The sequence below is a fragment of the Dermochelys coriacea genome, chromosome 1 (genome assembly GCF_009764565.3).
Source record: "Dermochelys coriacea isolate rDerCor1 chromosome 1, rDerCor1.pri.v4, whole genome shotgun sequence".
In the NCBI taxonomy this organism is placed as follows: Eukaryota; Metazoa; Chordata; order Testudines; family Dermochelyidae; genus Dermochelys; species Dermochelys coriacea.
Window position 1 is genome coordinate 213,181,523 of NC_050068.2, and position 14,929 is coordinate 213,196,451.

The following is a 14,929-nucleotide window of genomic DNA, read 5'->3' on the forward strand; positions in this document are numbered from 1 at the left end:
GCTGCAGAAAGCTTGCCCTGCCACTGCCCAGGCTGTACTCACTCTTGGGACAGGGAGGGGGGAGGACACAAGGTTCGTAGAGGTCAGGAACAGAGGTTGTGATTATTAACCCCGACTTAACCTTGATATATTTCAAATATACAAACCCACAGAGAATCCCCTGGGCTTGCTGCCACACAACCCGATAAATGCACACGCACCCTGAAACCATGCAGGTTTCCACTCACTGACCTTTCCAAGCCCCTGCCCAGTCATGGCATCCTATAAATGCACATACAGCCAGTAGGCCCTCGCAGCTTTGCATAGGCGCTTCCCCTAAGACAAGCACCGTATTAAATAACCCTCTTCTATGGTCAGCATTTTCCTCGATACCAAGAATTGTGTTCAAATGCTTATGGGAAATCATATAAGAAGGCGGTGCATGGACCCTGAGCAGAACATGAACTGTCATCAAGCCCTTGTTGGGACTGTTGTATGGAAGGAGGAGACAGAAAGGCCAACATCTGAGCAGCTTTCTGAAAATCATCATTTTTCTCTGCTGTGTCAGTTGTTGTTTCTCTTAGATCATGTACACCTGGTGACAAACACAGCGCACAAGAGAAGCAGACAGAGAGAGAGAGAGAGAGAAAAAAAGTGGTAAGGAAAATATTTTACTAAATATTGATCTTTCTTTTTTTCCATTTGACCAGAACAAGGACATCTATTTTTTATACTTTTCTTATTTTTTGGCCCATTTTATTGATGACATTTGTTATAAAAATAAAGGGAAGGGTAAACACCTTTAAAATCCCTCCTGGCCAGAGGAAAAACCCTTTCACCTGTAAAGGGTTAAGAAGCTAGGATAACCTCGCTGGCACCTGACCACAATGACCAATGAGGAGACAAGATACTTTCAAATCTGGAGGGAGGGAGAAACAAAGGGTCTGTGTCTGCCTGTGTGATACTTTTGTCGGGGACAGAACAGGAATGGAGTCTTAGAATTTAGTAAGTAATCTAGCTAGATATGCGTTAGATTATGATTTCTTTAAATGGCTGAGAAAATTAAGCTGAGCTGAATAGAATGGATATTCCTGTCTTTGTGTCTTTTTGTAACTTAAGGTTTTGCCTAGAGGGATTCTCTATGTTTTGAATCTAATTACCCTGTAAGGTATTTACCATCCTGATTTTACAGAGGTGATTCTTTTTACCTTTTCTTATATTAAAATTCTTCTTGTAAGAAATTGAATGCTTTTCCATTGTTCTTAAGATCCAAGGATTTGGGTCTGTGGTCACCTATGCAAATTGGTGAGGATTTTTATCAAGACTTCCCTAGGCGGGGGGTGGGGGTGCAAGGATTTGGTGAGCATTTTGGGGGGAAAGATGTTTCCAAACAACACTTTATCAAAAATAAACCCGGTGAGACGTTTGGTGGTGGCAGTGGAAGTCCAAGGGCAAAAGGTAAAATAGTTTGTACCTTGGGGAAGTTTTAACCTAAGCTGGTAAAAGTAAGCTTAGGAGGTTTTCATACAGGTCCCCACATCTGTATCCTAGAGTTCAGAGTGGGGAAGGAACCTTGACAACATTCTACTGTCCCAAAGAGCATGCGGTACTGGCCAGGGACAAGTGCTGCTTTCGCCGCTCTTATGGGCTATTTTCTAAGCTGGCAAAAGCGTTTAGAACTGAACTGTTGCTAACAAGCATCTTTGCCCTGCTCACCAAAGGTGAGACATTTATTTTTAGCAAAAATATTTTCTCCCCAGAAAAACTGCTCAGGCTCTGGGGTAGTGGCACAGGAACTGCCCCAGAGCTTGGCTGTCACAAAGCAGGGTGTTACTGCAGCCAGTGTCGATAATGGAGGCATTCGTTCATTAGAAGTTTTCTCTTTCCCTTTCTGTTCTTTACCCTCTCTATTTGTACATGTCTTTGCTTTGGTTTTCACCCTGTTTTTTCACTGGATCCATCTCTCTTTTCTCCATGAATGTTTACAGAACTTTCTTCTTATATAGCTATCAAGAGTTAGGGACACCCGGGGGCATGGGGGTAAAGAAAGAAAGAAAGAAAGCAAAAGATGAGAGAGGGAGGGAGAGATACACACTCAGCCCATATTGACCAAGAAGTCTAGTAAAACCCAGATACACTGAGAGGTCCCAAGATGAGCCCTCTACAAGACCCTGACATTGACTTCCCCCTCACTCTTGATAGTACACCTGAACTCTTTTCCATACTACAGTGGGCAGTAAGGGCAGCATATGTGTAGTTGTCGGGGGAGGGGGAGCAGTGGTTCTCCCTGTTACCAGCCACCTGTTGTCATCATCCCCAAACACGGTCCTAGGACGGGAATTTTATCATCAGACCAAAGTGCAGGACAATGAGTTGGCAGCTCCCAGCCAGATGTGTGTGTGTGTGTGTGTGCTGTATGTCTGTTTCATAAATTTTAAGGCCAGAAGGCACCATTGTGATCATCTAGTCTAACCTCCTGTATTACATATGCCATAGAGGGTCTCAGTGATTCTACAACAAGTCCAAAACTTGTGGTTGAGCTAGTACAGGTCTTTTGGAAAGACACCCAGTCTTCCTTTAAAATGCCTAAGTGACAGGAAATTTACCACATCCTTTGATAAATTGTTCCACTGTTAAAAAATTGCATTTTATGTCCAGTTTGAATTTTTCTCACTTGAACTTCCAGCGACTGGGTCTTGTTAAGTCTTTGTCTGCTACAAATAAGGTAGTTATAGATTGAGTTCAAGTTGCCTATTTGATAACCTAAATAGATTGAGCTCCTTATGTCTCTCACTGTAAGGCAGGTTTTTCAGACCTTGAATAATTTTATGTAGCCCTTCTCTGAACCCTCTCCAATTTTTCAACATCCTTTTAGAAATATTGACATGAGCACTGGATACCGTATTCCAGTACCAGTCTCACCATTGCCGTACACAGAGGTAGAATCATCTCCCTGCTTCTACGCATTACTCCCTTCTTTATAAAAAGAAAAGGAGTACCCGTGGCACCTTAGAGACTAACAAATTTATTAGAGCATAAGCTTTCGTGAGCTACAGCTCACTTCATCGGATGCATTTGGTGGAAAAAGCAGAGGAGAGATTTATATACACACACACAGAGAACATGAAACAATGGGTTTATCATACACACTGTAAGGAGAGTGATCACTTAAGATAAGCCATCACCAGCAGCAGGGGGGGGGAAAGGAGGAAAACCTTTCATGGTGACAAGCAAGGTAGGCTAATTCCAGCAGTTAACAAGAATATCAGAGGAACAGTGGGGGGGGGGAGAAATACCATGGGGAAATAGTTTTACTTTGTGTAATGACTCATCCATTCCCAGTCTCTATTCAAGCCTAAGTTAATTGTATCCAGTTTGCAAATTAATTCCAATTCAGCAGTCTGTCGTTGGAGTCTGTTTCTGAAGCTTTTTTGTTGAAGTATAGCCACTCTCAGGTCTGTGATCGAGTGACCAGAGAGATTGAAGTGTTCTCCAACTGGTTTTTGAATGTTATAATTCTTGATGTCTGATTTGTGTCCATTCATTCTTTTATGTAGAGACTGTCCAGTTTGGCCAATGTACATGGCAGAGGGGCATTGCTGGCACATGATGGCATATATCACATTGGTAGATGCGCAGGTGAACGAGCCTCTGATAGTGTGGCTGATGTGATTAGGCCCTATGATGGTATCCCCTGAATAGATATGTGGACAGAGTTGGCAACGGGCTTTGTTGCAAGGATAGGTTCCTGGGTTAGTGGTTCTGTTGTGTGGTGTGTGGTTGCTGGTGAGTATTTGCTTTAGATTGGGGGGCTGTCTGTAAGCAAGGACTGGTCTGTCTCCCAAGATCTGTGAGAGTGATGGGTCGTCCTTCAGGATAGGTTGTAGATCCTTGATGATGCGTTGGAGAGGTTTTAGCTGGGGGCTGAAGGTGATGGCTAGTGGCGTTCTGTTGTTTTCTTTTTTGGGCCTGTCCTGTAGTAGGTGACTTCTGGGTACTCTTCTGGCTCTGTCAATCTGTTTCTTCACTTCAGCAGGTGGGTATTGTAGTTGTAGGAACGCATGATAGAGATCTTGTAGGTGTTTGTCTCTGTCTGAGGGGTTGGAGCAAATGCGGTTATATCGTAGCGCTTGGCTGTAGACAATGGATCGAGTGGTATGATCTGGATGAAAGCTAGAGGCATGTAGGTAGGAATAGCGGTCAGTAGGTTTCCGATATAGGGTGGTGTTTATGTGACCATCGCTTATTAGCACCGTAGTGTCCAGGAAGTGGATCTCTTGTGTGGACTGGTCCAGGCTGAGGTTGATGGTGGGATGGAAATTGTTGAAATCATGGTGGAATTCCTCAAGAGCTTCTTTTCCATGAGTCCAGATTATGAAGATGTCATCAATGTAGCGCAAATAGAGTAGGGGCATTAGGGGACGAGAGCTGAGGAAGCGTTGTTCTAAGTCAGCCATAAAAATGTTGGCATACTGTGGGGCCATGCGGGTACCCATCGCAGTGCCGCTGATTTGAAGGTATACATTGTCACCAAATGTGAAATAGTTATGTGTCAGGACAAAGTCACAAAGTTCAGCCACCAGGTTAGCCGTGACAGTATCGGGGATACTGTTCCTGACAGCTTACTGTTCCCTTCTTTATGCATCCAAAAATCCCATTAGCCCTTTTTGCAACAGCATCACACTGGGAGCTCATGTTCATAAATACTGAAACCCCAGAAAATGTCAAATGGAAACCACCTCGTGCATTGGCCACAGCTAGTATGTTTCTTAGATCTTTTTGTGAACATCAGTCTTTTTATTACTGTAGGTATCATAGCTGTCTGTCTAATAACCCATCTGTCTTTACCATGCACTCATCACTGTGGGAATGGATGGCCGGGTCTGTTGTTGGAGGGTACTTCACAAGGGCAATATCCGATTACTTGCTCTGGCTTCAAATATCTTCAGCTCAGTATTCATAGTTTGCAAATGGGCAGGAATGTAAACTGGGAGGGAGGGGTAATTGTTTAGGGAGCCAAGGAGGATAAAATTCAGGAGAAAAGACTGAGTCTGAGCCAAGAGAAAGTCACACAGGAGCCGTCCCCAGGCTGAAGTGTCTGTGAACTTGGGGAGCCATGTCCCCAAGGGAAGGGCCTAGACTGCAATACTCAGGACACTGGGGGTTAGAAGCCCTACAGAAATGATGGGGGGAGCAGAGGTGGGACAGGCTCCTGCCCCAAGTCGGGCAAAGAGATGGGATCTGGAGGGGCTTCTACAGCTCAGATTTCATGGACTTTTTATAGCTGCAATTTGAAGTATATTTTTAAATTGTTTGGAGGGAATTTGGCACTGACCTGAGGGACTTATTTGGCATCCCTTCTGTGTCACCCCAGCCTGCCAAAGGCAGAGAGAGTTCCCCCTGCCACACATAATGCACAGCACCCCTCAGCAGTATACCTGACTCTCTCCTGTGGGATCCCATCTGTGGCTGAGTGGGAGCTTCCGTCTCCATGGCCCATTCAATCCTGGCCATGAGGACATTCAAGTCAGAGCAGCTCTGTGGGGTAACAACTCATCTCAGTGGTGGAGTTGCAATCAGAGGCATCATGGTGGGAGATCAAAGCAGGGTCAGCACCTGTAGCTTGTGTCGGTGTAAGAACTGGGCCCTCTGAGGCCCACTGATAATAGGGGCATGCTGAATGTGTCTGAATCCTGTCTCTCTTTGCTCTCTGGCTCTGTCAGACTCCTTTGTCTTGCTCGGTCTCTTCCTCTTACACTGCCCTTACCCATTGTTACATTCGTACACATTTGTTGCTTTTATGATGGAAAGACAGTTTCAAAGCAATTATCATTAATAAAACAGCTTCTTCCTGGCCAGCTCAGCTTAAGGCCTGGTCTACACAAGGAAATTAAGTCAATATCAGAAAAATCCACACCCCTGAGTAACACAGTTAATCTGACCTAACCCCCAGTGTAGACAGCGCTAAATCGATGGGAGAATTCTCCTGTTGACCTAGCTACCACCTCTCAGGAAGGTGGATTTTCTACGCAGGTAGGAGAAGCCCTCCTATTGGCATGGGTCGTGTTTTCACTGTAGCACTACAGTGGTGCAGCTGCAGCTGTGCTGCTGCAATGTTTTAAGTGTAAACAAGCCCTTACTTTAGCTTTCTAGATCATTTGAGAGAGATAACAAGAGATTAGTCTGATGAAGGAGCTAAACATTCTGAGCCCCAAATTCAAATCAAACTGAAGTGAAGTTTAGAAATGAGAAGTTGTAGGATGCTTCAGATCCTGTCCTGGGACAAAATAGCCAGGCGTGGGGGAAACCCAGTGCTTGGGGAGGGGCTGGAAATCTTTCTGCAGAGGACTGATGGCCTGCGCCATCTCTTAAGAAGCAAGTTGCTTCCAGATCAAAAACACAGCCACAAGCAAGAGCGAGAACAAAAGAAGGAAACCGCACAGCCTGAAAGAGAGAAAGAGGAACACACACACACACACACACACACACAGATGTCTTGTTTGCACTAGGGACCTTTTCTAATGATTTCCCACTGTTACTAACTCCAGTGCTAGCTGTGCTGGGAACCCTAGCATGATGGGCCACCATCTGCCATTACCATTTGCAGTGCCATGTCATCAAACCTTTAAAGGACTTGGTGCTGATCTAATCAACAGCTGCTGGAGCAGAGACTGTCTACAGTGGGGCAGCTAAGGTTACTACCCCAGCCAAGGCTGGAGAGAGTGAGAAAAGGTCCCAGACCAGAGCTGGTGGCAGACATGGTTTGGCATCTGTTGCCACTTCCTATGGCCTCTTTTCTCCACTGATTGTTTCTCGGCAGCATTTGACCTGCTCTGTGAGCTATGGAAGCTACAGCCAGATATTGTGGGGGAGGGGAGGAAAAGGGAACTCAGTGCTAGGGGAGGAAGCAGCTTGGCAGCCCCTAGAGACTAACTCCTGTATCTCCAGAGGGTGTATAGCCCAGGCAGGAGCAGATCAAACTCCCTCTGACACAAACACAGCACCTGCCTACTGTGCGTCACCCTGCCCTGATGAGCGCCTGAGGGGATTCCAGTCTCCTGGCCCATTCAATCCATGGTTTCCCTGCTGAGGCTGCCATCAAGTGGCCAGTTAGAGCCAACAGTGCTCATAGAATCATAGGATTGGAAGGGGTCTCGAGAGGTCATCTACTCCAGCCCCCGAACTCATGGCAGGACTCAGTATTATCTAGACCGTCCCTGACAGGTGTTTGTCTAACCTGCTCTTAAAAATCCCCAATGATGGAGCTTCCACAATCTCCCTAGGCAATTTATTCTAGCGCTTAACCACTCTTGCTGCAATTTAAGCCCATTGCTTCTTGTCCTATCCTAAGGACAACTTACTTCCCCCCTCCTTGTAACAACATTTTATGTACTTGAAAACTCTTATCATGCCCCCCCTCAGTCTTCTCTTCTCCACACTAAACAAACCCAGTTTTTTCAATCTTCCCTCATAGGTCATGTTTTCTAGACCTTTAATCATTTTGTTGCTCTTCTTTGGACTTTCTCCAGTTTGTTCACGTTTCCTGAAATATGGTGCCCAGAACTGGACATAATACTCCAACTGAGGCCTAATCAGTGCAGAGTAGAGTGGAAGAATTACTTCTCGTATCTTGCTTACAACACTCCTGCTAATACATCACAGAATAATGTTTGCTTTTTGTGCAACAGTGTTACACTGTTGACTCATATTTAGCTTGTGATCCACTGTAACCCACAGATCCCTTTCCTCAGTAGTCCTTACTAGGCAGTCATTTCCCATTTTGTATGTGTGCAACTGATTGTTCCTTCCTAAGTGGAGTACTTTGCATTTGTCCTTATTGAATTTCATCCTATTTACTTCAGACCTTTACTCCAGTTTGTCAAGATCATTTTGAATTTTAATCCTATCCTCCAAAGCACTTGCAATCGCTCTCAGCTTGGTATTGTCCGCAAACTTTATAAGTATACTCTCTCTGCCATTATCTAAATCATTGATGAAGATATTGAACAGAATCAGATCCAAGACCAATACCTGCAGGACCCCACTTGATATGCAGCTGGGAATGGTTTCCAACCAGTTATGCCCCCACCTTATAGTAGCTCCATCTAGGCTGTATTTCCCTAGTTTGTTTATGAGAAGGCCATGCAAGACCATATCAAAAGTTTTACTAAAGTCAAGATATACCACATCTACTGCTTCCCCCCATGATAGAGTAATGAGGGCATCTGTCCTATAGGAATGGGCCTGTTACACACAATTCATTTAATAAATGTCACCCATTCCAATCCTGCCCCCAGCTGAGGGTGACTGGCCGGCTCAGGAGGATCAGACCTGGTACATGGTTCTTTATACCTCTCAATACTGGTTCTAGTCCTACCTAGGATGACAGTGAATGAAAGTTATTCCCTTGATTGTTAAGCCTCTTCAATGGGCACATTTGAAATGAGTTTTGGGGGTGAGGTTCTCTCTCTTTAATTCCCAGTGGGACAAGTGCTGTCATCTGAAAAGTCGTCCGAGGAATTGGCACTGAATGGTTTCCAGCTGGCACAGAGGCAAAGGACTGAATGGGCCACAGAGACTGAACTCCCTACTGCTCACCAGAGGGAGATTCCAGAGGAAGGCGGCTGGAAATTCAACCTTAATTGTGTGGGTTGGGACTGCTGATCCACCTCTTCAGTACCGGATACACCGCAACTAGACTTTGACTTTATTTCCTGGTGAACTTTAGAGTGAATCATCTCTGTCATTCAGTGGCAATATAATATAAATATATTATATTATATTATAAATACTTTAAATATAAAGTAGCAGTTAGGAATTGTAAAAAATTGATAAGGGAAGCAAAGGGGCACAAGGCGAAATCTATGGCTGGCAGAGTTAAGGATAATAAGAAGGAGATTTTCAAATATATTAGGACAAAAAGAATTGTGACAATCATACTGGTCCATTATTGGATGGAAATGGCAGAATTATCAATAATTATGCAGAAAAGGCATACATGTTCAATAAATATTTTTGTTCTGTATTTGAGGAAAAACAGATAATATAGTCTCATCCTATGGTAATGATAATACTTTTCCATTAGTATCTCTGGACAATGTTAAATAGAAACTACTAAAGATAGACATTTTTAGCTCAGCAGGTCCAGATAATTTGCATCCAAAGGTTTTAAAAGAGCTGATTAGGAGCTTGCTGGACTGTTAATGTAGATTTTTCCATAAATCTTGGCGCACTGGGGAAGTTCCAGAAGACTGGAAGAAAATTAATGGTGTGCCAATTTTTAAAAAGGGTAAACAGGATGACCCAGATAATAATAGGCCTGTCAGCCAGACATGGCTAATATGGGACTCAAATAATTAAGAATTAAAAGAGGAAATGTAATTAATGCACATCAACATATGTTTATGGAAAATAGATACTATCAAACTAATTTGCTATATTTTTATGAGATTACAAGTTTGGGTGATGAAGGTAATAGTGCAAGCATAATATTCTTAGACTTTTGTAAGGTGTTTGACTTGGTACCACATAACATTTTGATTAAAAAACTAGAATGATATAAAATTACATGGCACGAATGAAATGGATTTAAAGCTGGCTTACTGATAGGTCTCAAAATGTAATTTTAAATGGGGAATCATCACTGAGTAAGTGTGTTACCAGGGGGGTTCTACATGGATTGGTTCTTCGCCTGATGCTATTTAACATTTTTATCAATTACCTGGAAGAAAACAAAAAATCATCACTGATAAAGGTTGCAGATGACATAAAAATGGGGGGAATGGTAAATAATGAAGAGGACAGGTCACTGATTCATAGTGGTAAACTGGGTGCAAGCTAACACTAGGCATTTTACTATGGTAAATGTATACATCTTGGAGCAAAGAATATAGGCCTCACTTACCCTATCCGGGAATCAGTGTCTCTGAAAAAGATTTGGTGGATAATCAGCTGAACACAAACTCTCAGTGTGACTCTGTGACCAAAAGAGCAAATGCCATCCTGGGATGCGTAAACAGGGGACTCTCAAGCATGATCAGAGAGGTAATTTTATCTCTACATTGGGCACTTATGGGACCACTGTTGGAATATTTTGTCCAGTTCTGGTGCCTACAATTCAAAAAGGATGTTGATAAATTGGAGAAGGTTCAGAGAAAAGGCATGAGAATGATTTATGAATTAGCAATCATGCCTTGTAGTGATAGATTCAAAGAGCCCAATCTGTTTAATTTAACAAAGAGAAAGTTAAGGGGTGATCTGATGTCAGTCTATAAGTATGTGCATAGGAAAATATTTAATAATAGGCTTTTCAGTCTAGCAGACAAAAATATGACATGATTCAGGGGTTGGAAGTTGAAGCTAGACAAATTCAGACCGGAAATAAGGCCTAAATTGTATCAGTGAGGGCTACTAACTATTGAAACAGTTTACCAAGGTGAATCCACTGTTTTTCCAAGGTAGTGGTGTGTGTACATTTCTTGGGTGGTGACTCTTCTTAGATGCTCCTGGAGTACAGCATCAAACTCAGCCATCAGCTCCAAAATTTTAAGGAAGTTTCCATTGTTTGGCACATATAGCTGATCTGAAGTGCCACACAGTGCTAGGTTTTAGGTAGCAAGCATTCTCACAATGGCAATGAGCCTTTTCGGAACATTTTGCCAGTAAAGAGACTCTGATGCAATTTTCTCTTAATGCTGATCATCTATGGTGGCCTTTAACCTTAGTCTCATCTCAAGCTCTTTCCACCTATGGAATGCTCTCTGGTGATTTGCTGCCTTCTCATAGCATGCCAGATTTCTAGCCAGATTTTTCCAGTCCTTTGTTCCTGTGGCTGGAACATTAGACTGGAAGAGTTTGCAGCAAAAACAGTATGCAGCATTCTGGGTTTTTAAGTACATAAGCCATGGACTCTCCACTTTGTCACCATTGGGGATTTCACGCCAGTAATGTGTTGGATGGAAACTTCTATTTTCATTGTCTTTGGGGAACATGATGTTTTTCACTTGCTGTGGCCCATGCAGTACAAAGAAGTCCCTGAGGCTACTGCTCAAGTGGGTCCACGGTCCTGGATCATCTAGACTTAAGGAACTAAACTCAGCAGTAACTGTTTCTTGCACCTCTACCACATTCTTCTCTGATCTACGCTTTTCTTCAGGAATGTGCATGGTTACATCCATTTGAGATGGAGATATGGATGCTGCAGTAGCTGCCAGGTCATCTGACTAAATGGAAGATCAGGCATCTCCTCACCACTCACATCCTCAGTGGGGTCGGAAGGCTCACCGTGAACATTTGTGTCTATGTATCTCAGGAGAGCTCCTTCCTGCTTAGCTAGAAAAGCTTCTTTTGCTTTCTTTCTTTTTCTGAATGCTGCCCCAGAGGGATGTTTTCTTCTTTCACTCACGACTGCTGTTCTGTGCCAGCAGACTCACTGTTCTGTGCCAGCTATGGTGGCTCTCAACACTAAGTTGGAGGGGACAAATAAGCAGGCTGGTAGCAGGGCCTGAGTGAGGGAAGATATCAGCGTCTTAAGGGCCTAACTGGCTCCTACTACTTCATTTGACAGCCTATTCTCCTCAAGTGGGTTCAGGGAAGCAGCAGGAAACAGGAAGCTCCCTGAGAAGCTGGTGTTAATCAGTCCAGGCTCCTGGGGGTGCTAGAGAGGTACATAAGAGGCTCCTCCTCTTCTCTCTCCCTGCAGCTCTTGCTGCTTTCTGTTATTCTCTCTCACCTTTTCTCCTGCCTGCCTGTTATGTCTCTTGTGCTCTCCTTCCTCCAGCACAGCACTCCACCATCTCTGTGCATCTAGAGCAGAGAGAATACATATGCAACAGCAGCAGACACAATTTTCTACACTCTGGGTCCTAGTGGTGCCCCCCCACAGTCTGGCACCTGAGGCGGCCGCCTCAGTTCGCCTCATGGTAAGGCCAGCCCTGCAAGCAGGGAATTGTTTGCTCCATGGAGCAGCCATTGTCACCCGGCCAGATGATAAATGAGAACTTGCCAAGAAAAGAGGAAGGGGAGTTTCAAAGTTCCCGGGGCTTTACAGGGGGAAGGGTGGATGTCTGTTTACCTGGCATCAAAGCAGCAAAGCTGCTGGCCAGAGTGGTCACCTAGGCACTGTGGGATATCCTTAGGAGGCTAAAAGCTCTGTAAACAGGAAGAATGTGTCTTCACTTGCACATCACCACAAAAGCATCATCAGTAAAAGCTGTATGCCTCTTGTGGAAGTGGTTTTCTTTTTGTGGTGAAACTTCTGAGTTTCACCACAAAAAGTCATTGGCAAGTGTAAACAGTCCCATAGTTTTTGCACAAAAAAGGGACTTTTTCCGCTTTAAATGGCAAGTGTAGACATGCCCTTAGTTTGGCTTAACTATAAGTTGCTCAGGGGTGTTGAATTTTCACCCCTCTGAATGATGTAACTGGGTCAATCTGCTTTTCTAGTGTAGACCAGCCATGAGAGGAGACTTGACTATAGTGTATAATTACCTTCACAAGGAGAAAATACCAGATACTAAATAGCTTTTTAATCTAGCAGAGACAACAGAACAAGAACCGATGCTTGCAATGTACATCTAAGCACATTCAAATTAGAAATAAGGCATAGATTGGAACAAACTACCAAGGCAGTGGTGGATTCTCCATCTCTTGATGTTTTCAAATCAAGGTTGGATGCTTTTCTAGAAGATAGACTTTAGCCAGCCACAAGTTACTGGGTCCAAAGCAGGGATAATGGTGAAATGTAAAGACCTATGATGTACAGGAGGTCGGACTAGATGATCTAATGATCCCTTCTGGGTTTAAAAATCTGTGAAAAAAGAGCTCTTTTTGTTCCCACCTCCTCTGCTTCCGCACTGAGCAGCTCTTGGCACGTACTATATCTTCCATTGTAAAAAAACCCCAACCTTTTCCTCCTTAGTGCCTCATGGAGCCTCCACAGGTCTACACAGACACAGGTTTTACTGATCACTGGAATCACAGCAGCGTGCCATACATGTCAGTTCAGTAATACGTTCTGTTATGCCATTCACCACCCTGTTCAGTTCTGCCTTCGCTTTCAGAAGCAGCAAGGTTGTCCCCGTCCAGCACAGAGTACACTCTCAGTAGAATAGCCACTGGTTCCCCTCTAAAGGGCCTCTTTTGCCAACAACTGTCTCATCTTCCTGTATGCTCTTTATAAGGTTCATTTTAATGGCTCTGCTTGGTCAAGAAAGTTACTTGGGGTGTCCCCATTAATGAGAGGCATGTCAAACACATACTCTTTGCTTCTGTAGCTAGTATGGGCATTGAACTCACCCAGACAATGTTTCATCCCATGGGCTATTGAGCACCACTATGGGTGTCTCCAGTTTAGGGCAAGGGCTCTTCTTAAAAGTCACCTTTAACCCTGAGTCAATTTAGATTAAACCATAGACTTGCAAATCTTGAAACTAACAGTCCATGTCTGTTAGCCCAGGTCTACACTGCGGGGGGATTGATCTAAGATACGCAACTTCAGCTACTGGAATAGCGTAGCTGAAGACGACGTATCTTAGGTCGACTTACCTCAGCGTCTTCATGGCTGTGAGTCGACCGCTGCCACTCCCCCGTTGACTCTCCTGCAGTGCTGGAGTACTGGAGTCGACGGGAGAGCACTCGGGGATCGATTTATCACGTCTAGTCTAGATGTGATAAATCGACCCCTGATAGATCAATGGCTACCCGCTGATCTGGTGGGTAATGTAGACCTGCCCTTAGAATCATAGAATATCAGGGTTGGAAGGAACCTCAGGAGGTCATCTAGTCCAACCCCCTGCTCAAAGCAGGACCAATCCCCAACTAAATCATCCCAGACAGGGCTTTATCAAGCCTGTCCTTAAAAACTTCTAAGGAAGGAGATTCCACCACTTCCCTAGGTAACCCATTCTAGTGCTTCACCACCCTCCTAGTGAAAATTTTTTTCCTAATATCCAACCTAAACCTCTGCCACTGCAACTTGGGACCATTACTCCTTGTTCTGTCATCAGGTACCACTGAGAACAGTCTAGATCCATCCTCTTTGGAACCCCCTTTCAGGTAGTTGAAAGCAGCTATCAAATCCCCCCTCATTCTTCTCTTCTGCAGACTAAATAATCCCAGTTCCCTCAGCCTCTCCTCATAAATCATGTGCTCCAGCCCCCTAATAATTTTTGTTGCCCTCCACTGGACTCTTTCCAATTTTTCCACATCCTTTTTGTAGTGTGGGGCCCCAAACTGAACACAGTACTCCAGATGAGGCCTCACCAATGCCGAATACAGGTGAATGATCATGTCCCTTGATCTGCTGGCAATGCTCCTACTTATACAGCCCAAAATGCTGTTAGCCTTCTTGGCAACAAGGGCACACTGTTGACTCATATCCAACTGTAACCCCTAGGTCCTTTTCTGCAGAACTGCTGCCTAGCCATTCAGTCCCTAGTCTGTAGCATGGGGTTCTTCCATCATAAGTGCAGGACTCTGCACTTGTCCTTGTTGAAACTCATCAGATTTCTTTTGGCTCTATCCTCTAATTTGTCTAGGTCCCTCTATATCCTATCCCTACCCTGCAGCGTATCTACTATTCCTCCCAGTTTAGTGTCATCTGCAAACTTGCTGAGGATGCAATCCTTGCCATTCTCCAGATCATTAATGAAGATATTGAACAAAAGCGGCCCGAGGACCAACCCTTGGGGCACTCCACTTGATACCAGCTGCCAACTAGACATGGAGCCATTGATCACTACTCGTTGATCCCGACGATCTAGCCAGCTTTCTATCGACCTTATAGTCCATTCATCCAATTCACAAATGCTGTCTTTGGAGGCAGATCTGAGGAAATAAGTAGCACTCACCCTTGCCAGATTCCTTTGTTTCAGAAAACATACTCCCAGTGCAGTTTTTTCTTATGTTTTCTGCACGTTTCTGCTGGTTGGACAGACTTAATCTCTCTTGC

General features: G+C 44.2%; 1 protein-coding gene across 1 annotated transcript in view; it reads left to right on the plus strand.

Annotated features, from left to right (window-relative positions):
* The first annotated feature begins 416 nt into the window (after positions 1-416).
* LOC119849838 (T-cell surface glycoprotein CD4-like) overlaps positions 417-14,929 on the plus strand; it is a 30,891-nt gene continuing 16,378 nt past the window's right edge. Inside the window, exon 1 of the mRNA XM_043506095.1 lies at positions 417-636. Coding sequence (XP_043362030.1) covers positions 422-636 — 215 coding nt within the window. The 5' untranslated portion in view covers positions 417-421. The remainder of the gene's footprint in view (positions 637-14,929) is intronic.